This window comes from Podarcis muralis, chromosome 12 (genome assembly GCF_964188315.1).
Source record: "Podarcis muralis chromosome 12, rPodMur119.hap1.1, whole genome shotgun sequence".
In the NCBI taxonomy this organism is placed as follows: Eukaryota; Metazoa; Chordata; class Lepidosauria; order Squamata; family Lacertidae; genus Podarcis; species Podarcis muralis.
The window spans coordinates 44,567,151-44,594,797 of record NC_135666.1 but is presented as its reverse complement, the minus strand read 5'-3'; the positions used below and the strand labels follow the sequence as shown (position 1 = coordinate 44,594,797).

At 42.5% G+C, this 27,647-nt stretch overlaps 1 protein-coding gene across 3 annotated transcripts in view; it reads left to right on the top strand.

Annotated features, from left to right (window-relative positions):
* Nucleotides 1-27,647, top strand: part of GADL1 (glutamate decarboxylase like 1) — a 96,656-nt gene that overhangs the window by 41,238 nt on the left and 27,771 nt on the right. For all 3 annotated transcript variants that reach the window (XM_077916340.1, XM_077916339.1, XM_077916341.1), the window contains exons 10-14: nt 3,159-3,223; nt 3,485-3,566; nt 15,812-16,011; nt 22,457-22,508; nt 23,935-24,024. In XM_077916340.1, the coding sequence (XP_077772466.1) occupies nt 3,159-3,223; nt 3,485-3,566; nt 15,812-16,011; nt 22,457-22,508; nt 23,935-24,024 (489 nt within the window). The remainder of the gene's footprint in view (nt 1-3,158; nt 3,224-3,484; nt 3,567-15,811; nt 16,012-22,456; nt 22,509-23,934; nt 24,025-27,647) is intronic.

Below are 27,647 nucleotides of genomic sequence, written 5' to 3'. Positions count from 1 at the left end.
GTGGAACATCTCCGTCTTGCAGGCCCTGCGGAAGGATGTCAAATCTCGCAGGGCCCTGGTTTCTTGTGTGAGAGAGCGTTCCACCAGGCCGGGGCCACGGCCGAAAAGGCCCTGGCTCTGGTCGAGGCCAGTCTAATCTCTGTGGGGCCCAGAATCTTCAGGGTGTTGACTTTTGTAGACTTGGACTTTTCCTCAAAGGTTGTGTTGGCTTCGGCATAACATAACCTTTTGTTTTATTATTCCTCCAAGGTGCTCGCGGTTCTTTCATAGGCTCCTTAGTGGAAGAAGGGGAGTTTGAGGGGGACTTCTTCCAGGCACTGGGTTCCCCTTCCACTATGAGAGGATTAGGGGAAAGCTCTGAAGCCTGAAGACTGCTTGCAGTCTCCCAGTGGGAGCAATTCCCCATGTCTGTTCGAACTCCTGAAAAAATTAGTCACAAAATATTTGTCTGGTTGGCTGAGCCATTGGTCTCCTGAGTCCAGGACGATGGTGGTTAGGAGGTTATTATCCTATTGTTACGTGAATGTTGAGTTATTTATCCTAAATATCTAGAATGACTCCTAGATTTCCATTTCTGTGCCAGTGGTACTATCCTTTAGCAATACATTGTTTCTCTGTGGGAATTCCTTTAAAAAATATATATACTTTTCAGATATATACTTTTCACTTATTTTAATTTTAAAACTTGACTTCCTTCCCCTCTTTCTGAGGTTCCTTAAATTTATTTTTAATATCTTCTGCAAATCCAAATTAACTTACTCATTTATTTATTTATCTATCATACACACACACACACACACACACACACCCTTATATAGCTGCAGGTTATTACAATAATCCTGCCAGTGTTTTTATCTGTTTACAATTTATCTGTAAATATCCAACAAACCATTTCCATTCTTTTATATATATAAAAAGTTTGTTATCATGATTTCTTCCAGTAGGTTTCACTATGGGAATTCCAGCACAGTTCTGTTTGCTTAACATCTAAAGATTCCAAAACTGTATGACTTGCAGAAATATCTATTCATGGTGAATGACTAAATAATTTTCAAATTACCTAAGTGGTATTACTGTAGGCTTTCAGTAAAGCAGTTTTTGCAAACACAGCTAAGGAGGATTAACATAACATGAAAGTTTGGTAAGCTTCCCCCCCCCCCAAAAAAAAAAAACAACAACCCTTGTATTTGAGAGTTTTTGCTATTTTCCTGATCTTCTTGCAGATGGGTTATTGGAAATATGCAAATCTTTTTGTTGTTAAAAGTGCCTTCTTTCGGAATCAGTGAGCTGTTGATTGCTTGGCAATAATGCCTTTGATAAGGCTCTTTATTTCTTCAGAGTAAATCATTTGGAGAAGCTAAAAATAAATTGCTTCCCTGGTATTACGTTACGGCTGATGTAGCTGTCGTAGGGATGTTATTTGATTCCCTTTGGAAGAAGAGGCACCATTCATAATAGTGGTGGGAAGATTTCTCTACAGAGTTGGCCCAAGTAGTCTCTTTGTGTGTTTAAGGATGTGGAAAAATGTCTTCCAGGTATGAGCTGATCCCAGAGGGATGGATGCAGAGTCTATCAAGGGCATGTCTGCTGTAATTTATCACTCTCTTCTGTCCAGGCCTCCTGAGAAAAAGCTATATATAAAATGTGCTAAATTTGCAGTGGCTTGGGAACAGATTCAGATCACCAAATATAGGCTGTTATTTATGACCCAAGGCTATATACAGCGTGATCCTATATGTGTCTGCTCTCTTGTTCCTAAATCCCATGAAACACCCTTTTCTGCTGAAACAGCCTTTCACCTTCCACATGTTCTGAATTCTCCTTGTGCAACTAGAATACTTATGAGTATACCACAACTTCAGAGCATATTCCATGATGGCATAGCAGCTTCAGTAGTGGCTGTGTGTGTTGTCTGGTTATTTTATCATTTATTAAATTTATTTATTAAATTTTAATTCTTCCCTTCCTCCTAAAGCAGTCCAGGGTTGCAATTATTCCTGAAACTGACAATAATTCCAGAACCTCCAAGTGTCCCTATTTTCCAGGGACAGTCCTGGATGTAAAGAAGCCATCCAGTTTCTGATTTGATCCCAGAATGTCCCTCTTTTCCTTAGTAAGGTAAAGGGACCCCTGACCATTAGGTCCAGTCGTGGCCGACTCTGGGGTTGCGGCGCTCATCTCGCTTTACTGGCAGAGGGAGCCGGCGTACATCTTCCAGGTCATGTGGCCAGCATGACTAAGCCACTTCTGGTGAACCAGAGCAGTGCACGGAAACGCCGTTTACCTTCCCGCCGGAGCGGTACCTATTTACCGCCCTATTTATCTACTTGCACTTTGACGTGCTTTCGAACTGCTAGGTTGGCAGGAGCAGGGACCAAGCAACGGGAGCTCACCCCATCGCGGGTATTCGAACCGCCAACCTTCTGATCGGCGAGTCCTAGGCTCTGTGGTTTAACCCACAGCACCACCCGCGTCCCTTTTCCTTAGGACGTCGCTATTTTCATGTTGGAAGGTATGGGGTTATGCAACCCCTGAGCCAAAGAGATAACTAACTAACTAACTAACTAACTTCCCTGCATAGGGAAGTTTTTAAATGTTTAATGTTTCGTTATGTTTTTACATAAGTTGGCAGCCGCCCATTTTCATTGAAAGAATGTTGGAGGCTATGTAATATCAAGTTAGATAGAATAATTGCTAGATTTCACTCTGCTTGAATGTATGCAACAGATAAAGAGATGGGAATATAAATCTTCCAGAATTCATTTTGAAGATTCTCACTAGTTATGGTTAGTTTCCATGATTACTCATGTAAACAAACACCTTTGGTTTTATTCAGCTATTCAGTGTTCCGTAACTTAGTCTGCTGGCAGAACAATAGTAAAATGTTTCTAAAAATTTCAAACAAACTTTAGACTGATGTACGTACGTATATAGCTCAGAGAAGGTACTTAACAGCGACATACTATGCTTGTGTAAGCGAGGCCTTATTCAAGCCAGTATATATACTTTTGGGTTCTTTGAAATGAGTGGCATAATCAGGAGAATCCAGTTTGTACCATCCCTGCCGTCTAAACTTTTAAAACCCTCTAATGAGAGTAATAATTAAATTATACAGTGCTGAACTAACACTTTATAACTTTTAATAAATATCTCCGCAGGCATCGTGGGGAGGCTCAGCTTTGCTGTCAAGGAAGCACCGCAAACTTCTGCAAGGCATCCACAGGTAGATGATGTTTAATTTGGAAAGGGGGTAATTAAAGTCAAATGCAAGCGTTTTTGAAGTCCCATTGACTTCAGGGAGACCATCATTTCTCACTGAAACCACAGACACTCACGTTTCATTTTGGATAGATTGTGTCATGCTCGCTATGAGGATAGTGATTGGAAACCTGGGAAAAAATGAAGAAAATTCTGCTTTATCATATGCAATCACACTGCAATTGCAAAGTAATTTTCTGCTTCTGTCCATTTATCACTTTCATAGGGCTAATTCGGTGGCATGGAATCCTCATAAGATGCTAATGGCAGGGATCCAGTGTTGTGCCCTTCTGGTGAAAGACAGTTCTGTAAGTCTTCTTTTTTAATTTCCCAAATGCAACTGGAGTGTGTTTTTGCTGCATTGAGAAAATAGATAGATTAACTTAGGTTTTCCAATACAAAACTATAACATTGCAGACAATGCAAACAGTGCATGAGGTGCTGATAAGGGGTGACGGGAAATACCTGATTTGTGCATGTGAATGACACCCAAGCTTCTACTTATTTGCCAGTACAGTGGTACCTCGGATTAAGTACTTAATTCATTCTGGAGGTCCGTACTTAACCTGAAACTGTTCTTAACCTGAAGCACCACTTTAGCTAATGGGGCCTACTGCTGCTGCCACACCGCCAGAGCACGATTTCTGTTCTCATCCTGAAGCAAAGTTCTTAACCTGAGGTAATATTTCTGGGTTAGCAGAGTCTGTAACCTGGAGCGTATGTAACCCGAGGTACCACTGTATTTTAAAATTAGCAGCTCTGATTAGCTAATTTTGTAGTGTGTGCATGCCAATTTCAAGTAGTAATATATTAAGGTAAAGGTAAAGGGACTCCTGACCATTAGGTCCAGTCATGGCTGACTCTGGGGTTGCGGCGCTCATCTCGCTTTACTGGCCGAAGGAGCCGGCGTACAGCTTCCGGGTCATGTGGCCAGCATGACTAAGCCGCATCTGGCGAACCAGAGCAGCGCACGGAAACGCCGTTTATCTTCCCGCCGGAGCCGTACCTATTTATCTACTTGCACTTTGACGTGCTTTCGAAATGCTAGGTTGGCAGGAGCAGGGAGCTCACCCCGTCGCGGGGATTCGAACCACCGACCTTTCTGATCGGCAAGCCTTAGGCTCTGTGGTTTAACCCACAGCGCCACCCACGTCCCTTAGCAATAGATTGCATGACTTTAAATAGGTTTGGATCCGGATCAAATTTAAGAAATGTATATTGGAGCCTACAAATATAGATACAGTTAACATTTTATCATTCTCTTTGAAATATATATATATATTTTCATTCTTTTCCAAATCAACGGGATTAGGAAGTGTTTAGAAGTTAAATGCATTAATGGGCAAAATAATGACCTAAATGAATAGGACTTAGGAAAATATGGGAGGGCATGTTGGAATGTCATTGAATTAACAAAAAAAAAGTTGGGGGAAGGTGAGAGGGTTTTAAAATTGATTGAAATGGGAAAGTAAGCGCTTGGGATGCAGAGGCAGTGAAATGCAGAGATTAGTAAATCCATTGTAAAAGCACAGATCAATCAAAGCAATTGCTGGGTGTCCTCTTACGTTGACAGGAAGCGCTGGGGAAGATCACAATGTCTTCCAGGCTGTCCTGTTAAAATAAACCTTTCCCTAAACAAACCCTGTCACCACAAGCTTGCATTTAAGTGTCTGCCTGTTTAGCTAGGAGAATCATAACCAAGTCGGCTGGCATGCAGCCTTTATCTGTTCGAGATCCTTTAGAAAATAAAATGTTCACTGTACTGAAAAAACATGATACAGATGTAATGTCATTTAAAAATATATACCAAAAGTTGATGTTTGATAGCATCTCCAAATCACAACAATGTTCATCATAGGGTGGATTTGACTTAAATCAAATCGATTTAAATCACTAGCCAGTAAGACTGGATTTAAATCTTTTTTTACAGAAAGACTCATTCTTGCTGGTATAATCTTAATATTTACAACCAGATGTAGGTTTCATTTTTGGAATGATAAATTTTCAGAGTAGTTTTTACAGTTATATCAAAAATAACTGATTTGTTTATACTATTAGAAATACATTGACAGAAAATTATGAAATTATTGTGTGGTTTAGTAAGTTAACTGCTTGTATTTTTACAACTTTTCTGCTGTACTTTAACGGAAGGAGAAAAATAATAATTTCCTTAATAACAATTTAAACAATTTATTTAACTAAAACAATAACAGTATAGCATATGTATCCATATTTGTTAACTGATGTGGTTAAACAATTTTTTAAAAAAACTTACTGCGTTTTAGCGCACTTGAAAAACTTAAATCATTTCCTGATGAATAGCTTTTGGACTATAACTTAAATAGAAAACTACCTTTAGGAAGATTTTTCCTCCAAAAGCATTTTATTTTAAAAATCTGTTTTAAATAAAGAAAATCCAATTTAAAAAATAATAATCATTGATTTTTATCCACCTTGGTTCATCAAATATATAAAGGTTCCAGATTTCTGTAAATTCAGCGACCAGGTTATTTTTTCATATGATTGTTGTTGTTTAGTCATTTAGTCGTGTCCGACTCTTCGTGACCCCATGGACCGGAGCACGCCAGGCACCTCTGTCCTCCACTACCTCCCGCAGTTTGGTCAAACTCATGCTGGTAACCTCGAAAACACTATCCAACCATCTCGTCCTCAGTCGCCCCCTTCCTCAGTGTCTTCTCCAGGGAGTCTTCTCTTCTCATGAGGTGGCCAAAGTACTGAAGCCTCAGCTTCACGATCTGTCCTTCCAGTGAGCACACAGGGCTGATTTCCTTAAGAATGGATGCGTTTGATCTTCTTGCAGTCCATGGGACTCTCAAGAGTCTTCTCCAGCACCATAATTCAAAAGCATCAATTCTTCGGCGATCAGCCTTCTTGATGGTCCAGCTCTCACTTCCATACATCACTACTGGGAAAACCATGGCTTTAACTATACGGACCTTTGTTGGCAAGGTGACGTCTCTACTTCTCAATATGCTGTCTAGGCCTGTCATTGCCCTTCTTCCAAGAAGCAGGCGTCTTTTAATTTCGTGGCTGCTGTCACCATCTGCAGTGATCATGGAGCCCAAGAAATGGCTTCATATGATTAGTTGGTAATTATTTTGGATCCAGTAGATCTGTCCTGGCATAGAGCAGAATGTACATATAGAAATACTGCATGAATATTCACTTTAGCAGGGGAAGATGTTTCATGCACATAGTTCACAATGTATATGAATTGTTCATCAGCATCGTAAGGAGCATTGTGAGCTCCTGTTTCGGCAGGCTTTGGGTAGCACGTTAGAATCGCTGAGTTTTCGTTTACATCCTAATTCTACGTCTGTATACTGATATACCAGTGGCTAGGCAGATGTGAGATACTCATGCACTGGTGTACAGATACAGAAGAACAAAAAGCATTATGTGGAAAAAGAAAACATGGTTATGTATCGAAGCACAATATGGCTCAAGCTTAACTGACAAGGGTGACAGAAATCGCATCAGAAAGTCTGCTCCACGACATTGAAAGGCCACGTTCCACACTGGAGAATAATGTTTGCAAACCGAGAAACCTTTCCAATTCCCATGTTGCATAATTAGTATTCCGAGACACAGTTTCTCAAAGAACTGCTAATTTAGTTTTCTGCAGTGTTGAGGTCGTAGAGGGGAGGAAAAGATGAAGGGGGTGATGGCAGGTGGGCAGCCATAGCCATGGAATCAAAACAAGAAGATATATCCATGGCCACTGTAAGGCTGGGTTCATACGTATACCCCCCATTCTTCATTCTTCATCCAAAGTTGCTTACAACCAAGACACTTGCAAAGGAAAGATGGGAAGAACTTTAAGGTATACAGTATTTTGAAAAGATACCTGTTTCCATACTTGGAACTGGTTGAAAGTACACACATGTTGAATTCCTGCAGTTTTGAGATAATTATCTAAGTCAGCGGTGTTGCGTATTTAGCAGATTAATTGTGCTGCAGAAAGCGTGCTGGGGAGACCACACGTTCAGGAAAAAATGAAGAAACGCAAAAATATCTTTTGCTTGGCTTTAATTACAAAAACAAAAACACCTCTTACATTAAATCTATGAGTATGACCCATCCATCAACCCATTCACCAGGGTACTGAGAGAGGCACACGCTGCTCTTTATATACTATACCCAATTGCTGACACAGCTTAATTAACACAATTTAACAGCATCTGCTATACAATGAACCTTAATATTTAAATAAACCATTCAACAAGTGATGTCCAAATTTTTTTCAAAGAGGGCCAGATTTGATGAAGTGAAGGGCCGTGAGGGGCGACCAAAGGGCCAACCAGTTATTGACCTGTTTTTAGGATTGAAGTTGTTGAGCTTTTTTTAGGGTTTTACCCCAGGAAGTAAACTGCCACAGAGGCTGGATTAGGCCCCTGAAATGGACTATGGACATGCCTGATCATAATGATATATTCGCCGATCTTTTCCTTCTTTTTGCCATTCAATCTGCAGGCTCCATTTCCTGAGTCAATGTTTCGATTTCTTCGTTTATTTCCTCTTGGGTTAAGGCTAAGACTTGCCTCAGGCCGCCATGAGCTCACTGCTGAAGTGAGATTTCAGCCAGAGGACTTGGTGGCTCCAAGGTCATTTCCTGATACTGCAACCCACAAACATAATAGGGAGCCAGACACATTGAATACATGAAGCCTTAACTTCCAGGTGACATGTCTAGGATTGCATTGTTAATCACTCTACTGCAGCCATCTGTCTTCATGAGGAAGATTAGTCGCTTCTTGCTGGCAAAGTGTTGCTCATTCTTAATTTCCATGCATAATTATTTGTCAGTTTGATGGGATGGGCTGCAGTGTTTAGTCAGTTAATTGGTTAGGTGAATTGTTTGAAAACAATTTGATTGACTGAAAAAAGGGTCCTCAGTTAACCCGGCAGCAAATCTCGTAATACTACTATAATAATACTATAAAAAAAACCTGTAGATGAAAAGGCCCACCTGTCAGCTCTAAAAAGTGTAGATAAATAGAGGCATTGCTTCCCGGGTTAGAGAGAAGAGAGAAGTTCTTCTTCCAAGATGCTACCTGCTGTGATACATCATCTGAAAACAGAGAATGTGTCTTGTTTTTTCGTTAGAACTATTTTTCAAATACAGTGGTACCTCAGGTTAAGTACTTAATTCGTTCCGGAGGTCCGTACTTAACCTGAAACTGTTTGTAACCTGAAGCACCACTTTAGCTAATGGGGCCTCCTGCTGTTGCTGCGCCGCTGGAGCCCGATTTCTGTTCTCATCCTGAAGCAAGGTACTTAACCTGAAGCACTATTTCTGGGTTAGCGGAGTCTGTAACCTGAAGCGTATGTAACCTGAAGCGTATGTAACCTGAGATACCACTGTAACGCAAACTTATATGCATCAAGGTCTAAAATCCTTGCTTAATCAGCAGAGATTTCTTCCATCTTATGACAACCCTGGTTAAAATCACAGGATCAGGGAGGTTGTCACACAAATTGCTTAGAATTGTGGTGCCTGTGGAGTCTCCGCAAGCCACCCATTTGTGAGATGTCAAACTGCACATGGATATTAAGTGTCTGCTGAAAACTTTCCTGTTCTGCTAGGCAGTTAAGAGTACACCCCCACAATGGTCAGTTGGTGTTTGTTTTTAATTACTTTCTGCTGTTAACTTTTTATGATTTTATCGACCGGTTTTTATGTTTTCATACTGCTGTAAACGGCTGTGATTCCCCCCCCCCCCCCCGATACAGTGGTACCTCAGGTTACATATGTTTCAGGTTGCATATGCTTCAGGTTACAGACTGTACTAACCCAGAAATATTACCGCGGGTTAAGAACTTTGCTTCAGGATGAGAATAGAAATCGTGCAGCGGCAGCGCAGTGGCAGCAGGAGGCCCCATTAGCTAAAGTGGTGCTTGAGGTTAAGAACAATTTCAGGTTAAGAACAGACCTCCAGAACGAATTAAGTACTTAACCTGAGGTACCACTGTACAGTGGTATATAAATATTATTATTTTTAAATCAATAGATATATAAATATTCTCCTAGAGACTTCCATTGATCTATCTATCTTGTTCAATGTCAGGCTTCGGGGAATTCTATCCCTCCCCCAATCGCAGCAAAAAGCATAGAAAAACAAAGAAGAGTTCTTACTTAATGAGTTTATTCAATCATCACAGCGAGAGATGAAGGAAGGCAGTCCGTCTCCCGTTAATGGCGTCGCTCCAACTGAGCTCCTTCCCCCTCCCTTCCAAGCAACAGCACCTCCCCTTACGGTGGCCGCCAGGGGCTAATTTTCTCTGAGTCTTTTGCTCTTGCACTCTCAACGAACGCCAAGTTCTGGGAGAAAGGAGGTTCAGAAATACTCTTCAGTGAGAACGTGTCAGCTGGCTGCTCTGCCTCCCCTGGCTCTGTCTTCCCCCTCCTTTCTTCCAACTCTTCTGTCCGTCTGTCTCTGAGCTGTGACCTTCCTCCAACCACTGCTGTAATTCAACACTGCCTTCCTCTTCTCTGGAAGCTTCAGGAGAAGTGGGGCTGCGACCTCCACCATTCCTCCTCCATCTCGTCCCCTTCAGTCCAGTCCCTGACACTCAAGCACATAGTTAAACTGGTGGAATTTGCTTCCATGTGATGTAGTGATAGGTGGATAGATGGATTTTACAAGGGCTAAGAAGACAAACCCGTGGAAGTTAAGGTTATCCATGGCTGCTGGTCACAATGGCTACATGCTGCCTCCAGGATGGGAAGGGTGCCTCTGAACGCCACTTTCTGCGGAACTGTCGGAGACGGATATTGCTATCATGTGCTGTGTTTGGGTCAACAAAGGCAACTGCTCGGCCACAGTAGAATCGGGATGCTGATTTAGAATAGGGGGTGGGCAGGCTCTTTTGTTACATTGCGTATGGGTGTTTTGCATCTTTTAAACCTTTTCCCTTAGTGATGCTAAATTTAGAAGAAGACCGATTGACATCCAGTCTTCTCTCTCCAATGGCCTCCCTAAAGGATTGTTAAAACTTTCCCTTTTAGGACTATAAATGGCTCCTCTCTTCCTTAAAGTATAGGTAAAGGGACCCCTGACCATTAGGTTCAGTCGTGGCCGACTCGGGTTGCGGCGCTCATCTCGTTTTATTGGCCGAGGGAGCCGGCGAACAGCTTCCAGGTCATGTGGCCAGCATGACTAAGCCACTTCTGGCGAACCAGAGCAACGCACGGAAATGCCGTTTACCTTCCTGCCGGAGTGGTACCTATTTATCTACTTGCATTTTGACGTGCTTTCGAACTGCTAGGTTGGCAGGAGCAGGGACCTAGCAACGGGAGCTCACCCTGTCGCAGGGATTCAAACCGCGGACCTTCTGATAGGCAAGTCCTAGGCTCTGTGGTTTAGACCACAGCACTACCCACATCCCCCTCTCTTCCTTAGGTAGCTTTAATTGTCAGAAGCTGTCTGGCTAAAAAAAGTTTTTAAGCTGTTTGTACTTTTACTATTGTGTGCTGTTTTAGTGCTTTATAGCTGCTTTAGGTAATTATTATTATTGTGAATGGTTTTAGAAATGCTTAAGTTATTGTTTTAATTCACTCTGCTTCCTTGTTGAGGAAATGCGGGGTATAAATGTTTTAGTAGATGAATATTGAAAAGATAGATACACAGAGAGGAAGCCTGTTCCAACCTGTCAGTACCCATAGATGAGAAAATTGGCTCCTTTTCAATCCAGGACTTGTGTTTTGTACATGATGCTGAATAGCTTGTGTCTGGTATGCATATGTTTTAGGTTTTGCCTTGACATATTCCCCCCTCTGTTTTATTATAAGCTTGACAGAGCTATCTGTGCTATATTGTAATGCAGATTAAAGGCTGTACATTCAGTTACAGAAATACAGACACTTTCATTAGGCATAATGTCAGAGTCCTTGTAAACCCTTTCCTGCAGCAGACAGGCAAGAAGAGGTGCAGAGAAGTGCCATCAAATACTAAACTTATTTTCTGTCTGTTCACAGTGGACATCTTCTATATTCAATTTTAAAGTGGATTGTGTGCTCCGTTGTGAGATGATATTCGGCAATATCATTATGAATCGGCGTACGGTTCTATAGCCTTCACGCTCTGCTGGGAAATTGGGCAGGATATCTTTAACCTGAACACTGGCTTGCAGGCCAATTATATTTCCAAAAGCAACTTATTGGACAGAGCTGAATCAGAATTGAAATCGCCCCCATTACTGGCTTTAATTCTCTTTTCTAGCTCTTCTGTTTCTCCCCAGCGCCTTCTGACTACATGCTTCCAGTGACTTTTTTGCTCAGCGCCTCTTGCCCAGTTATCAATCTGTATCCTTCTCCCACAACTTTCCATTCTGACCTGTGTGCCTCTAATGCATTTCCAAATATTTCCATACTTCCATATGTGTGCAGGATTTCGTAGTCAAAACATTTGGTGTTCCTTGGTGCAGAATTGGTACCTGACTGATGCAGAGACTTTGCTTCTCCTTATCCTATTACTCTTTCAAGCCCTTCTCTGTATCATTTTTCACAATTTTGTGACTCTGTGGTCAGAACATAGCATCTTGGGAAACATGGGGTGTCTACCAGTAGCTCCCTGAGTGATCTTCTTTGGCGATCACTCGTAGCCAAGTAAGATTGTCTTCCATAAACACGGTTTTAACAATGAGTCCGTAAGTGACTGTGGAGGCCAATTCTGGATTCACATGCCCTTCCACATTGGTTTTTTCTTTATTTTCCTTTTACAGTATCTCGCTTTCTCTTTCTTTCGGTTTCTCCTTTCCTTGTCTTTTTTCCCCGTCTGGATTTGTTCTCTTTTAGACGAAGTAGCTGTTTTATCTTAGTGTGTTATAAAAAAGATACTTTGTAATGGGCATGTATTTTTGTATATCTTTCAATAAGTATCAATAAACTTTTTTTTAAATTTATTTTTTCAAGGATAGTTGGGTGAAGATGTAAACTCAGTGTCGGGCTGCTGTGAAAAAGGCAAATTCTATGCTAGGGATCAGATATTCAGAGCTGGTGTAGTTTGGTGGCTAAGATGTGAGAATTGAATCTGGCCCATAGTTCACATCTGTCAGAAGCTACCTGTAATTATTATTATTTATTGAATTTATATACCGCCCTATACCCAGAGGTCTCATCGATTTGATTTTTTTTGGGGGGGGGGGTACATTTTCTGTGCACAAAAATGATAGTAGCATTAAATATTCCTCTGCTGACATCTCAGTTGAGGTTCTCTGCTGAAAAGGTTTTTGTACCAGCCCACAACAGTTATTAGAATGTTATCTGTGGATCCCTAAACCTAATTGTTAAGTTCAAGACGTAGTCTTAGAAATCCTAGGTTAATAAAATGTTATAGTTTGAGGCTGGGGATGGGAGGGCCTTTCTTTTTCTTCTTCCAACAATCTTCTGTACAACCATGCGAGAAAATACCAAAGGTTAGACTGTCAGAATCCTAAGAAAGCTTCTGAAACCAATAAAAATTGCATAGCAATTGAGACATCTCACCTTTTAATCTGAGCAGCTTATTTTTAGCCCTGTGTTTCTCATTCCTTCAGCTTGCTCTTTACATACCTATATTGGGTGATTTTGCTGTCCTTGAAATTCATTTTCAAGACACATTCATTGTGGTTTACTACTACTGTGCTCATCACTACTCAGATGTTTTGTGTTAGGAGATGAGAAATAAAGAGGCAAAGACACAGGTTGTGGGATAAACTAGAGCCACTTTCACACAAGTGTAGAATTGTAGAGTTGCAAGAGACCCTGGCGGCCATCTAGTCCAACCTCTTGCGATGCAGCAATCTCAAGTAAAGCATCCCTTCAAGGAAGGAGAGTCCACCACCTCCCAAGGGAGTCCGTACTACTGTCAAACACAGGTTTCCTCAAACTTGGTCCTCCAGATGTTTTTGGCCTACACCTCCCATGACCTCTAGCTAGCAGGACCAGTGGTCAGGGATGATGGGAATTGTAGTCTCAAAACATCTGGAGGACTGAGTTTGAGGAAGCCTGGTCAAACAGATCTTACTGTCAGAAAGTTCTTTCTGATGTTTAGTCGGAATCTCCTTTCTTGTAACTTGAATCCATTGGTTTGGGTCCTACCCTCCAGAGCAGAAGAAAACAAGTTTGCTCCCTCTTCCATGTGACAGCCCGTTTATAACTTTAGTACTTAAGAACTTATGAAACTTTCTGAACTGCATCAGGGGAATTACCGTATCTTTCGCTCTATAAGACGCACCAGACCATAAGACGCACCTAGTTTTTGGAGGAAGAAAACAAGAAAAAAAATATTCTGAATCCCAGAAGCCAGAACAGCAAGAGGGATCGCTGCTTTCACTGCGCAGTGATCCCTCTTGCTGTTCTGGCTTCTGGGATAGCTGCACAGCCTGCATTCGCTCCATAAGTCGCACACACATTTATCCTTTTTAGGAGGGAAAAAGTGCATCTTACAGAGCGAAAAATACGGTAGGCCATGTGTAGGAAAATGCCGAAAGCTTCTTAAGCTCCTAAGCCTGCTGGCCATGGGCTAGCCCACCCCACATAGTGTCTAGCTGGTCTTAAACCCGACTCTTTCCCCTCTTCCGCACCCTTAAAGGCAGATGCTCCCCATCCATGGCCTCTCCAAGCTGCACAACCTGGAGTGAGTGACCCAGGTTCCCCTCAAAAGTGGTTCATATTGTGTACCACAAGGCCGCAAAGCCCTGTGTGCGAGTCTCTGGAATCACTATTCGCCTGAAAGTGCCTCAGGATACTTAATATTTTTTCCACCTCTTACCTTTCCTTTCCCACCACACAGGCCTTCTGAAACCAATAAAAATTGCATAGCAAGTATCTGCTATCCACAGGCTTTATATTGACTGTTTATTTCCCATTCCTTCTGCATTCTGTTTGCAGGTGTTGTTCCTGAAATTCATTTTCAAGGCACATTCATTGTAGTTTAAGATTCCAGTGCTCTTCACCACTCAGGTGTTTTGCAATGGCATTTTCTATGGAATTAATTTGGAGAGTAAAAAGCCAATGAATCACTGAGTGAAATAATTTCATTTTAAAGCTGGAATCATCATGTAATAAAATGGTCTCCCTGCTGCCTGGTTTTAAATGTGAAGCACTATAGAATTTTAGAGAGAGATCAGAGTTGATGCTCTTCTTGAGTGTATCTTTATGGTGCGGAGTGAGAGAGTTATATGATAACATTTAGAGGCTGCGCATGGTAATAATGAAACATTTCACTGCCCAGCGGTGCAGGTGCTAATGTGGAAAACCTTCGAGCATGTGGCTGTCATTTGTCTCTGGAGCCCATAAACCACTGAGGATTGTGAAAGAAACATCATGTAGCCTTGAACAAGATTCAGCAGGGTTTTACTTAACAGTGCAATCCTATACATGTCTACTCAGAAATAAGGCCTACTGAGTTCAATGGAGCCTGCTCTCAAGTAAGTGAGGATAAGATTACGGGGGAGGGGGGGACTAACATAAAAAGATCCTGGCCTGAGATTAATAATAATAATAATAATAATAATAATAATAATAATTTATACCCCGCCCATCTGGCTGGGTTTCCCCAGCCACTCTGGGCGGCCTCCAACAGAATATTAAAATACAATAGTCTATTAAACATTAAAAGCTTCTCTAAACAGGGCTGCCTTCAGATGTTTTCTAAAAATCTGGTACAGTGGTACCTCGGGTTACATATGCTTCAGGTTACAGACTCTGCTAACCCAGAAATAGTGCTTCAGGTTAAGAACTTTGCTTCAGGATGAGAACAGAAATTGTGCTCTGGCGGCGCGGCAACAGCAGGAGGCCCCATTAGCTAAAGTGGTGCTTCAGGTTAAGAACAGTTTCAGGTTAAGTACGGACCTCCGGAATGGTTTAAGTACTTAACCCAAGGTACCACTCTAGTTGTTTTTCTCTTTGACATTTGGTGCGAGGGCTTTCCACAGGGCAGGTGCCACTACCGAGGAGGCCCTCTGCCTGGTTCCCTGTAACTTGGAGATGTTGTGTGTCTGTGTTTTAAATACAAATTCATGGAGTTTGTTGGCTATTGTTGAGTCAGTTTCTGGAAAGCGTTTATAGCAGTTATTCCCAGCTATAGGACAGATGCAGAATTGGATAATGCAGTTCAAGCACAAGGTTTATAGGGACTGAATGTGCCAAGTAATTACACCCATCGCCTTGCATTAAATTTAAATTACGGCAAATCTGTTTTGTGAATAAAATCAAGGCCCTACTAATTTATGGAATGAAATTCAGTTCTTAATACAGATGGAGATAAGTTAGCCACCAGCTACCCGAATTCATTCCCCTTCAATCTTCCTCTTTTCCATAGAAGTTTGGAATTGCTGAGCTCATCATTTTGCTGGTATCTTGGTAACCATGGCTCCTATTTTGAAACTGTAGCTCCCACAGCAAAGCCAGAACTTAAAGGGTCCATGCTGCACACAAAAAAAGGAAGCATCAGCTGCATTATTGCATTCCAGCATTTTTAATTACCTGTCGTGAATACTGTAAAGGTAAGACTCATGCTGTTTCATCTCATGTTGCCTCTTATAACAGGACTTGCTTAAGCGCTGCTACTCTGCCAACGCGTCCTACCTGTTCCAGCAAGACAAGTTCTATGACGTCAGCTACGACACAGGTGACAAATCGATCCAGTGTAGCAGAAGAGCAGATGCGTTCAAGTTCTGGATGACCTGGAAGGCCCTGGGCACATCTGGCCTGGAGGAGAGAGTAAACAGAGCCCTTGCATTAGCCAGGTAAAGGTAAAGGGACCCCTGACCGTTAAGTCCAGTTGTGACCGACTGGGGTTGCGGCTCTCATCTCGCTTTATTGGCGTATTGGGAGCTGGCGTACAGCTTCCGGGTCATGTGGCCAGCATGACTAAGCCGCTTCTGGCGAACCAGAGCAGCACACGGAAACGCCGTTTACCTTCCCGCCGGAGCGGTACTTATTTATCTACCTGCACTTTGACGTGCTTTCAAACTGCTAGGTTGGCAGGAGCAGGGACCGAGCAACGGGAGCTCACCCGTCGTGGGGATTCGAACCCCCAACCTTCTGATCGGCAAGTCCTAGGCTGTGTGGTATAACCCACAGCGCCACCCGCGTCCAGGCGTTAGCTAGGTACTGCCTTTCAATTCTGAAGGTTTTGACACCATGTGTATAAAATCATGTCAAGTTAAGGCATGATGAGTTGTTGCAATAAGATCCCTCTATTAAGCTTAACATGTATTTTTACTAAGTGCCCTAATGTAGGCTTGCTGGAAAATTCTGGACATGTATGGAAATTGGACGCCTAAAATGGCATCCACGGGGAATATTTTTCCGGGGGCTTTTCGTGGAGTGCACTGTGAGGGCTCCATCCACCCATGGCGCCACTGCTGTTGGCACTGGCTGCTGCCTCCCTCGCTTGGACGTGCACGGCCGGTCTGTCGGGGAACCACTTTAGCATGTGGCAGCAGCACAGTGTCCTGAGCACGGCGGCCTCTTTCAGTGCCAGCACCTAGCACCCCTTTCCCAGGGCCCTGGGCCCACCGTTTACATCTCCGAGCCTGCCCACCCAGCCAATAAGGTGTGAGCACTCCTGCCCGACGGTTCCCACCGTCTCCTGCAGGTAAATGGGAGGCAGCGTGGGCTCGTGTGCAAATGTGTGTGTGTCTGTGTGTGTGTGTTATTCCAGAAACTGGAAGCGAGAGCATTGGTTTCACTCTCCATGAGCTCTGCAATCCAGGGAGGTTGGGTGGCCTCTAGCCTTAGTGGAATAGGCTCTCCCCCACTCTCCCCTCTCAGCCTGAGGCGACTCTATGGTTGCAGGAGGCTGGGTGGGGCCTTGCAGGCAACAGTGGGAAAGGAGAGAGGATTTGAAGGGGAACCTCAGAGAGAGCAGGGCAGCAATGGCCAGAAGTGCCCGCCCTGGAAAGCAGGAAGGCAGAGGGTCCAGGTTGGGTATTGGGCTTTGGGGAAACGAGGGGAACCAGTTACGGCAGCTGCATTATTACACGGAAAGGGTTAACTGTGATGGTGGGGCGGGCAGTGGGCACTGCCTCGCCTCCTCTACCTTCTTGCAGGGGTCAGTTGTGGATTTTTCGGCGTTTTCATAAAAAAAGGTCAACAATTTTGGTGTTTTCCTTTTTGGAATACAGTGGTACCTCGGGTTACATACGCTTCAGGTTACAGACTCTGCTAACCCAGAAATAGTGCTTCAGGTTAAGAACTTTGCTTCAGGATGAGAACAGAAATCGTCGTCCGGCGGTGCGGCAGCAGCAGGAAGCCCCATTAGCTAAAGTGGTGCTTCAGGTTAAGTACGGACCTCCGGAACGAATTAAGTACTTAACCCGAGGTACCACTGTATGGCAAGCCTACCTAATGTGAAAGTATAGCCGGGAAAATGAGAGATCCTGAAACGAATTGTCACAGTTCAGTTATTATAATATTAGTCTTATAAACCATGATTCTAATTATTATTATTATTATTATTATTATTATTATTATTATTATTATTATTATTATTATTTATACCCCGCCCATCTGGCTGGGTTTCCCCAGCCACTCTGGGCGGCTTCCAGCAAAGTATTAAAATACAGTGGTCTATTCAACATTAAAAGCTTCCCTAAACATTCCCTAAAATGTAACCTCTTGAAAGTTTCAGAGGGCACAGAACACTATGCCTAGATTTTTTTTTAGTGCTTCATTGTTTGGGGGGTTACAGGGTGGTGAGTATCAGAGTTGAGTTTAGAAGTCTGGATTTGTACCATCACCTCCATCGCACTAAACTGGTCCTGGGGTGTGTGTGTGTCAATTTGTAGTTCGCCTCAAGGCCCCAAAATGTATTTCCCCGGGACATTCACAGAATTACAGAAGCAATCCTGTGGTTTCTGATCTCATCTGGGAATACCCTGGTTTTCCCTCTCCAGGATTACAGCTGCAGAAAAGACAATGTAGAATGTTACCATGAACTCACCCAGAAATGAAGTTCTGTAGAGGCAAATACTCTGAAAAACAAAGCCGTTGTGGTTTTGCTGGATAGATGTCCTTGAAGCCTGCTGAACAAACCATTTGAGGCACATCCTATTACCCTGTGTATATTCAGAGTCTGTTGGTTGATTCCCCCTACCAGCAAAAGGATTGCTCATCAGGGTCACTCTCCCCAAGTTCACTTTGCTAAGAATATACAGATTAATGATCCTGTTGAGATCAATACTTCCCTTTGATGGTTAGCATTTAGCCAGTGGTGTATCTAAGCAAAAGTGGCATTGTTTTCCAAAGAAGAAAATTGCCTTCATCTGATAATGACCAGCAGCGATATTCAGCACAGGAGCTAGCTCTGGAGCATTAGGCACCAAGACTTTACAGCTGAAACATCAGTTTCTCTGGGCAATAAGCCAGGTTGGTTAGCTACATGACCAACTGTACCGCATGTTTCCGGATATGTTACAGTAAGCTTCACTCTGATGCTGCAGAGATAATATTTCAAGGTCCCTGAATATAGACTTGTCTTCATTCTGGAGCTAGCCTACTGACCTTATATCTTGAGGTCAAGAATTTTTTCCATTGCCAGACTGAACTGCAAATGTTTTTGTTGTGTTTTTTTTAAAACTCGTGCTGCAGTGTGGTTCACGTCTTGCACCGTCAGTGCACCTTCATCATTTATTAGCATTTCCCCCCTGCTTTTTGGGCAGTATTGGGCTCCATAGGTTCTTATTAGACGGAAGATCCAAGACTTGTGTTGAGCCATTTTCCTTACAAGACCTTAGCATTTGAGATAAGTGCGACAGAGGGCTCAGTTGATCCCTAAGGAAACATTTTGTGAGCTTTGTAGCAGTGCTGCAGAAACCTTGTTAATTTGAGCTTAGAGCAATATGTTCCAAAGATATGTTTGCTTCTCTGCTTGTGGCATAGCATCGCCGCTGCGCACTCCTTGGTTGTGTGCTCGCCTTGCCTTCTTTTTTTTGCTCTGCACAATGTGAATAATAGCAACCTTCTGTGCAGCGTGTTTTGAGAAGGAATGAAAAAGAACATTCCAGGCAATTGAAGGTTATAATGATACTAATGCAATGATAAGCATGAGTTGAAATTATCGTTTTTGTTGCAGTGCATTCATTTAGACAGTGTTGGTGCTAGTGGCAACAGTTCACCATGGCAATCTTGGTTGCATGGATATGCGTTGAAGAGAAAGAAGTCACATGCGCAAGTCTTGTTAACAATAAACATCTTGTCAACTCCCCATGCTCTGACATAAACACTCTGTAGAGTGTTCCTTTCATTGACTCCCTGGGCAGTCAGTCTTGATAAAAATCTCTTTACTGCCATATACATGGATGATTCTGAAAGTGCAGAACCATTCTAAACCAGGTTGTATTTCATTTTACTTATTTGCTTCAGACCTCATACTTTGCTTCTTGTGCTTGAGGGTTTGCTGTGAAAGCCAGGCCACCAAAGGACAGTAAAAGGAAAGGCTATTGTGGAAGTCCGCTCACCTGGTTCTGTGCAGCCTTTCATCAAGCTCGGGGGAAATGGTTTCTGTAGGTTTACTGCGGAAAACTGCTGTACTCAGCGCTGATAGGCTGGGACGTGTGATGTCATAAACCCACCTCCCTGCAGGGAAGGCAGGCTGTCTGTTTCTTCAAATATTTGAAGAGCTACACGTACAAACATATTGCTCTGCTTTCCTTTGGACCACATCAGCAAGGCTGAGAGGAGGGAGGGTCTTGTCATCTGGGCAACCAGGACCTCCATGCGTACCACACAGGGTTGCACACCGTGGAACATCACAAAAGCAACAACGTGTACATTATTCCACTGGATATTTCTTCTGTCCTCCACAAATTGAAAGTGCCGTGTTTTTCTCTCCATAAGACGCACCAGACCATAAGGCGCACCTAGTTTTTGGAGGAGGAAAACAAGAAAAAAAATATTCTGAATCCCAGAAGCCAGAACAGCAAGAGGGATCTGGCTTCTGGGATAACCTCTTGCTGTTCTGGCTTCTGGGATAGCCGCACGAAGCCTCTCCTGGGCAGTGGGATGAAGGCTCCCCCAAGAGCCACGCTCCCTTTAAAGAGCCGTGTGGAGCATGTGTGCGGCTCTTGGGGGCTTTTCCCCGAGGCAGCTCTTTAAAGGGAGCGCTAAGCTCCACACGGCTCTTTAAAGAGAGCGCTGAGCAGAGCCTCCCGCCTGCATTCGCTCCATAAGACGCACACACATTTCCCCTTACTTTTTTAGGAGGGAAAAAGTGCGTCATAGAGCGAAGAATACGGTAGTTCAAAATGCACATTTAGTCAAATAATGTGCATGCAGTAGTTTAAAACACACACACACACCACACACACACACACAAACCAGACTCCCTGCTTGCAGCATGGGGAAAGGGCAAGACAAATGACTGAATCAGCAACTGAATCACTGCTAAGTATTTCTACCATTCATTGTGATGGCAGGAAGAAGTCCCCCGGGGGAAACTGCAGTGGCTCCTTTTTCATACTATGTTTCTGCACAGCCTTATTTTAACACTAGTCAGAGAACTGCAATACTATAATGAATTTTTTTTATATTTATAAAAAACCATACTGCAAAAGTACAATGGAACAGAAATGGTGCCAGTCCCCTCCCCATAAAAAAAACCAATGGTTATAGTTTATTGGACTCCAGTTTTGCATGGGCTTAATACTGACTGTGCCTCCTGCTTGCTTCCCCTCCGATTATTCATCAAATTTATCATCGCCAATTATGATTTAAAAAAATATATATATTTCATAAGCCCTTCTTTCTGTGGCAAACGTAGGCCCCATTGTGGCACAGCAAAAGGTGGTTAAGTGGTGTGGTAAGAGAAAGGGAATGTGAAAAGAAGGGTAGCGTAAGTTTGGAGAGAGGAATCAAGGCGATATCGCCTAGCGCAGGAGGGAGATACAGAACTGGGCAGAGTGGGATGGAATACCCAGCCAGGCTATTCTTGGTCCTATAGGCAGTAAATCTACTTAGGTGTTAAGAGTTACTTCAAAGAAGCGGGGGCGGGATGGGGGGGGGGGGAGGCTGAGTCAGAGGCCCTATATAGGCAATTAGACATAGTGTCTGTTAGGCCTGTTACCAAGCAATATTCCTGCTATTAAGCCTTAGCTAGAATACGAACACAACCATTCAGAAATAGTTGGCTGATACGATTAATTCTTGTTAGAAGAGATTGTTCTTTATCCACCTTTGGCGGAAATGCATCTCCCTGGAAATGCTCTGAATGTAGCCATCATAGGAATTTCGGTTTTTGTTTGTGACTCTTGTTCTTTGGCTAATGTGGGGCTGTATTTTGATTTAAAAAAAACAAACAACAGTTTCTGCCATGATGTGAAGAACAGACCACATACTGGGGCCAACCATTTTTAACATACTTTGCTTCTTGGGTTACCCAAAGCAATAAATTATGATAAAATAATTATAACACACACATATTTTTAGCTCTTCTCCCCAGGTTGAGATCAGTTGGAGTATGTGCAGGTAATAGTTAGCAGTTTGGGATGAGCAATTTTGGGGTGGGGTGAGACACAAAGCAGCAGAAAATGGAATATAGGTCTTGTGAATAAATAGGTTGTTTTCATTTATTACATTTTAACAAAATAAACATCTTGTTAATACCAAAAGGGAAATTGTCAAGTGCTTGCCCATCACTGGAGCGCCTTCGCAGTCATTTGTTGCAACACTGAATGCCAGAAGAATATGATAGAATACTCCCTGCACCCTTTCTCTTCTTTCTCCTTAAATAAAATACACCTTCTCATGACTGTAGACTTTGGGTACCTTGGGATTTAATATTAAGTTATTCTGCAGAAACGTTCAGTCACCACTGCATCATTTTGAGTTCCATCGCAAAGGATCAATAAGAAGGGCCTACCGATATTCCATTTGCAAGCCCCACCAAGCATACAGTAGTCATTTTAGGCAAATAAATTCTCTCTACATCTTGGACCAGTTTTGCTTTGGTATGGTGAGAATTGGAGAATTAGTTCTGTGTCTTTTAGCCCAAAGCAAATGTATATTCTTTAGATATGCGTGTATACATTGAGCAAGGCATGGTAAATTTTGTAGCTAAGGATCAGGCTTAGTAATTTACGCCAACCGCGTGTTTAACAATGCATCTCATATTCAGTAATGTAGGCAGTTGACAGGATCTTAAAACTCAAAAGTTAGTGTATTCATGTATATCTTTATGCTTAATTGCAGATACCTAGTGGATGAAATTAAGAAGAGAGAAGGATTCCAGCTGCTGTTGGAGGTTTGTGCCAAGTGCTATACAAATAATGTGTATGTCCAATCATTTTGAAACTGGTGGTGCGAAGCTAGTTGATGCAGGCAGTATTTATTATTATTACAATGGTTGTTTTTGTTATTTATTGAATTCATATTTCAAAATCATCATCCTGATTGCTTCCGGGAGAGCAGAATGTAAGTTCTACAGCTAAATGAGCTGCTGTCCCAGGACTAAAAAAACCAAAACAAAACTTTAACAACATAAACTGACAGTGTGAATTCTTCTTGAATGAATAGGCCCAGATTGCTTGCTCCATAAGGAACAAGCTTTACTTAGTATGGCAGGAAGTCTGAGTCTAAATGACCCAGTGGCTTATCTGTGGCTAGCAAAATAGTCAGGCGATAGGGCTCTCCCTTCTTCTCCCTGAAAACTAAATTCAGTATTCAGCAAGAGCGAGTCTATGCATAGCATACCTGGGCCCAGTTCGTGCTAGAGGAAAAGCTTAACTTCATCTCATTTCATAGCAGCAGGTGGCATGCTTGCTGATCTCTTCCTGCTGACAACTGTATTCTCCTTGATGATTAAACCGTATTTAATACATTCTTTGAAGGAAGGCAGAAAATGATATTATGAAAAGAACCAGTGCCCTTTCATGAAAGAATTTAGCACAGCTGGTAGTTTCTACCCACTTGGGAGGAAGATTAGAACTGTAATTGAGGTAGTGTTCACACTGGGGGGAAATGACAATGCGCTGTAGATACTGCCCTCCCTCGCCCATTATGGTCTCTCTCTCTCTCTCTCTCCCTCCCCCGCCCCCGCCAACTTTTATTAATCGGAAGTGTTCAGAAAGAACTGGCTATGTGCGGGAGGAAATGTGCTGCAGCTGCCATTGTTCCTTTACAAAATATTTCCAGCGAAAATGTTGATAGAGGACTCAGCTAGACTGGTGAAGAAAATATGTGTTGTTTGTGTGATATAACGTTGTGCCACCAGATGGCGATGTGGAGTCCCCTTTTTCTCTACCTGTTTTCCCTGTTTAAATTTACAACACTTTAAACTGAAATGCTTCTTTGATGTGTCTAGATCCAGCCAGAGAGGGGAATTTCATTCTTTAATTCTTGTGTGGGTGGGTGGATTTGGGGTTTTTTAGTACATGCATGTATACACACACATTACTTGAAAGAATGGAATCCCACGCTGCAATTACAGGTGAATGAAAGACCTGGAATAAGTAAAAGGTCAACCTTTGTGTTGCTATAAAGAAATATTAAATGAGATTGGCAGTTAATGACATTTAATAAGATTGGCAGGGCAGGTTGATTATTAAGATCATGGGTGAGGTAGAATTTGCCCTCTTCCTATATTGTCTCTCGTATGTGTACAAAATGAGTAGATTTGCCAACTTTCTTCGTATGCAACTTGAAAACTTTAAATTGTTTCTCTCCTTTAGCCGGAGTATGCAAATATTTGCTTCTGGTACATTCCACCTAGTCTGAGAAACATGGAAAAAGGGCAGGAGTTCTGGGAGAAGCTCAATCATGTGAGTACTGTATTTTGTTCATGGGGTTTCTGACATGGATATTGTGTTTTAAGCAGTTGCGTGCAGCACTAGTTTTCTAGAGAAAGAGGTTCCGGAACTCTCCACTAACACCTCCCTTGTTCTCTTATAATGGCAATGGCGCCCACCTGAGAGGTGCCGGAACTGAGTTCCGGTGAGTTCTGGCTGAAAGAATAAGAAGAAGAGTTTGGATTTGGTATCCCACTTTATCACTACCCGAAGGAGTCTCAAAGCGGCTAACATTCTCCTTTCCCTTCCTCCCCCACAACAAACACTCTGTGAGGTGAGTGGGGCTGAGAAACTTCAAGGAAGTGTGACTAGCCCAAGGTCACCCAGCAGCTGCATGTGGAGGAGCGGGGAAGTGAACCCGGTTCACCAGATTACGAGTCTATCGCTCTTAACCACTCAGCAGGTGGTGCTTTTCCCAGTATGCAGTGTGTTGATGATAACTTTATCTGTTGGATTTCCGCTTGTCCTCTAGCTCTTAAAGGCATAGGAGCCCTATCAGGAGGGAAGAAGTTGGCAATCACAGTTCTGTACACTGGTTGTTCCTGATACACCTTGGAATAAAAGTGAAACCTGCTTTTGCCACGTGCTCACAAGCCTGGTTCACCTTCAGAGTGTTATTTTGAACCTAGATAGGTATCTGCAGGATTCTAAAGTTTGCCGCGATCTCAGTTTAGACAAGGCTAATTAAGTTTCCCCCTTAATATAATAGATGCAGACATTATACAAGCCTTCCGCTTGCTATCAAAGCTGCTAACAGATGGCAGACCTGAGCGAAGATGAACAACTGTGCCTGCATCCATTGTCTAGACAGAGCATTCATTACCTGTTTTAGACATTTAACATCGTCCTTGGAACTTGCTCTGCATTATCAATGGATAATACGAGGGGGTGGCGGGGAAAGCTTAAGTCTGAAATCCCAACCCCACTTACCTTTGAGTAAGCCCCATTAAATTCAATAGGACTTGACTTATTAGTAAGCATGGTTAGGTGGTACAGCCTGTAATTGGAATTAGAAATCAGAATGGGGTAGAATTCATAGCAAAGGGGTTTTTTTGGGGTAACTTTTATAAATGATTGGAAATGCCTGAGCTTGAGGAAAGGGGGGGGGGGAGAGACATTTAGCAACTGGTTCTTTTGATAAAAGGTGTTGAACATCAAGTTAATTGAAGAAAAAAATCTGCAATAAGCAGGATACGGAATAGTTTGTACTGCTTACTGTATCTTATTTCAGCCACCCCTCCTCCTGCCATCTTTAATATTTGCTGTATAAGCACTTGGAATATAAACCCAAAGTGGAAGGAGAACAACGTAGCTGAAATTCAACAGCAGAGCACATGTGTAGTTAATTCTGGTCCTGTATTACTGGATATTAGATTCTGCTGTGGCTGGATTAATCTCTCATTATCCCTGACCGTTGGTTATGCTGGCTAGGACAGGTGGGAGTGGATATCACAACAACATCTTGAAGGACTAGAGATGTAAAAGGAATCCATTGAGAATGGATTAGCAAGTGAATTTCCTTCAGGCTGCCCGTTCACCCCCTGTTGCAGCATGGAAAGCTTTTGAATGTAGGTCTGTACAATTAAGGTTACTTTTTATCATGAACACATGTGTAAATTGATACATAAATGGCTTTACAATATACGTTATTTACATATTGATGTGTATAGGTGCTTCTCTGCTGTTCTTGTTTCTGAAGTGTTGTTTAAAGGCAACCTTTAAACAATCCTAACCATGTCTACTCAGAAGCAAATCCTATTGAATTCATTGAGACATGCACCTAGGTAAATGGGATTAGGAGTTCAGACTTAATCTACTACCTGTTATAAAGTTTTCTTAAAATGATGGAATGCATTGCTTATCATTGTTCTTTTCACATGGAAAGAAGTGATCTCTGTTGCTTGTGGATTTTATCTGCACTCCTCAATTAAATCCTAGCTTCTTTGTCAAACTGGGGAGAACCAACTGGATTTGACTCCCTGTTTTTTTGGCTACCCTGAGGCCAAGATGGATGAGCCTATTCCCTGTCTTCCTCTTGATATCATACAGAGCAAATCTGTACAATTTGCAGCTTCACATTTAACTTAAACTGGCTGTCTCAGGTTGATTCCAAAGGAACCAATAATTTTATGAATGTCTAATCTCAGTAGATGGTTCGGTTCCCTTAAAAGATGTTAAGTGCTTAAAGCACTGATTCATGCACTTGAGCTCAGCACGTCTATTATATATGTTGGTTTACCTTATGAAATAAATATGGTGATGATATGATAAAGCCTAGATGTAATCAGTATTTGCCCTTAAGAGCTTATGTCACTTGTAATTAGCTGTGAGCAATTAGATGGCTGTGATCGTGAATCCCTTTGCTAAACAGGGCTCATTGAATAAGCTTGATTATGCAGGTGTAAGAAACAAGGAAAGCATTTCTGTCTGTGCAAAAATATAAGCTGGCAAATGGAAACCCAATGTTGCAAACAGCTAGCAGTTTATAGATAGGACAGTAATTTTTGCTAACCTTATGATGAAAACTACTGTTGAATTGAAACTTCTGTAGCTTTGTAGATGGTGGGATAAACCTTGAGCTGCTTTTGCTAGTACTGTACATGCCCCCTGGTGGAATTTCCGCTTCTTCTCACTTACAAGAATTATGCAATTAAACACAACAGGAAGGGAAGCTTGTGACCTATAGAGAACTATAAAGATGGTGTTTTGTCCATGTCATGCATTTGTGGGTCTGGGGCTGAAATTCAAACATTACTTTCCTTCATCCGTGAAATGCTATCAATTTGAAATACGTGCTTACATACACTTTACGAAGACAAATCCTGCACAATGGAGATGGATTGTAGAAGTGACTCAGCCCCTTATAAATTGCGATTAGTGTGTGTGATCCGTTCCTGTCTTTGGCCTGAAGACCAGTGTTTTGTGAAATATACTGTGTGTTGAGTTATTTCAGTACAGTGGAACTTCGTGTTACATAGCGCCCTCCTTACGAATGCTTCGGGTTACGAGCTCCGCTAACCCGGAAGTAGATGCTCCTGGTTGCGAACTTTGCCCCGGGATGCGAGCGGAAGTCGTGCGCCGGCGGCGCGGCAGCAGCGGGAGGCACCATTAGCGAAAGCGCGCCTCATGTTAAGAATGGTTTCAGGTTACAAACGGACCTCCGGAACGAATTAAGTTCGTAACTGGAGGTACCACTGTACAGATCTAGGTGCCTCAGAAAGACCACACATGCCGGGAGAGTTCATTCCTATATTGCTCTATCTGTATATGATAACAGGTGTTTTCAGGTGTTCTGTCGTACTTTTACCAAGGAACAGGTTGGGATTCTGCTGACAGAGACCAGCTTGATTATCAATGAGTAAGGGGCAGTTTTTGTCTCCTCCCCACTAATGTCCCTAAGGAGACTTCTCTACTTTGCCCCATCAGAAAGAAAAGCAAAACATTCAATGACATTCTAGAAAATAAAGTGCTTTACGTTGGGACACTTTTGCGAGGATGGTAAATTTGGCTTCCATCATCCATCAACACAAGGAGTTTCTTGTATGCTGACTACAGACACAACCAGGGGCTGGGATATATAATTATTATTGAAATCA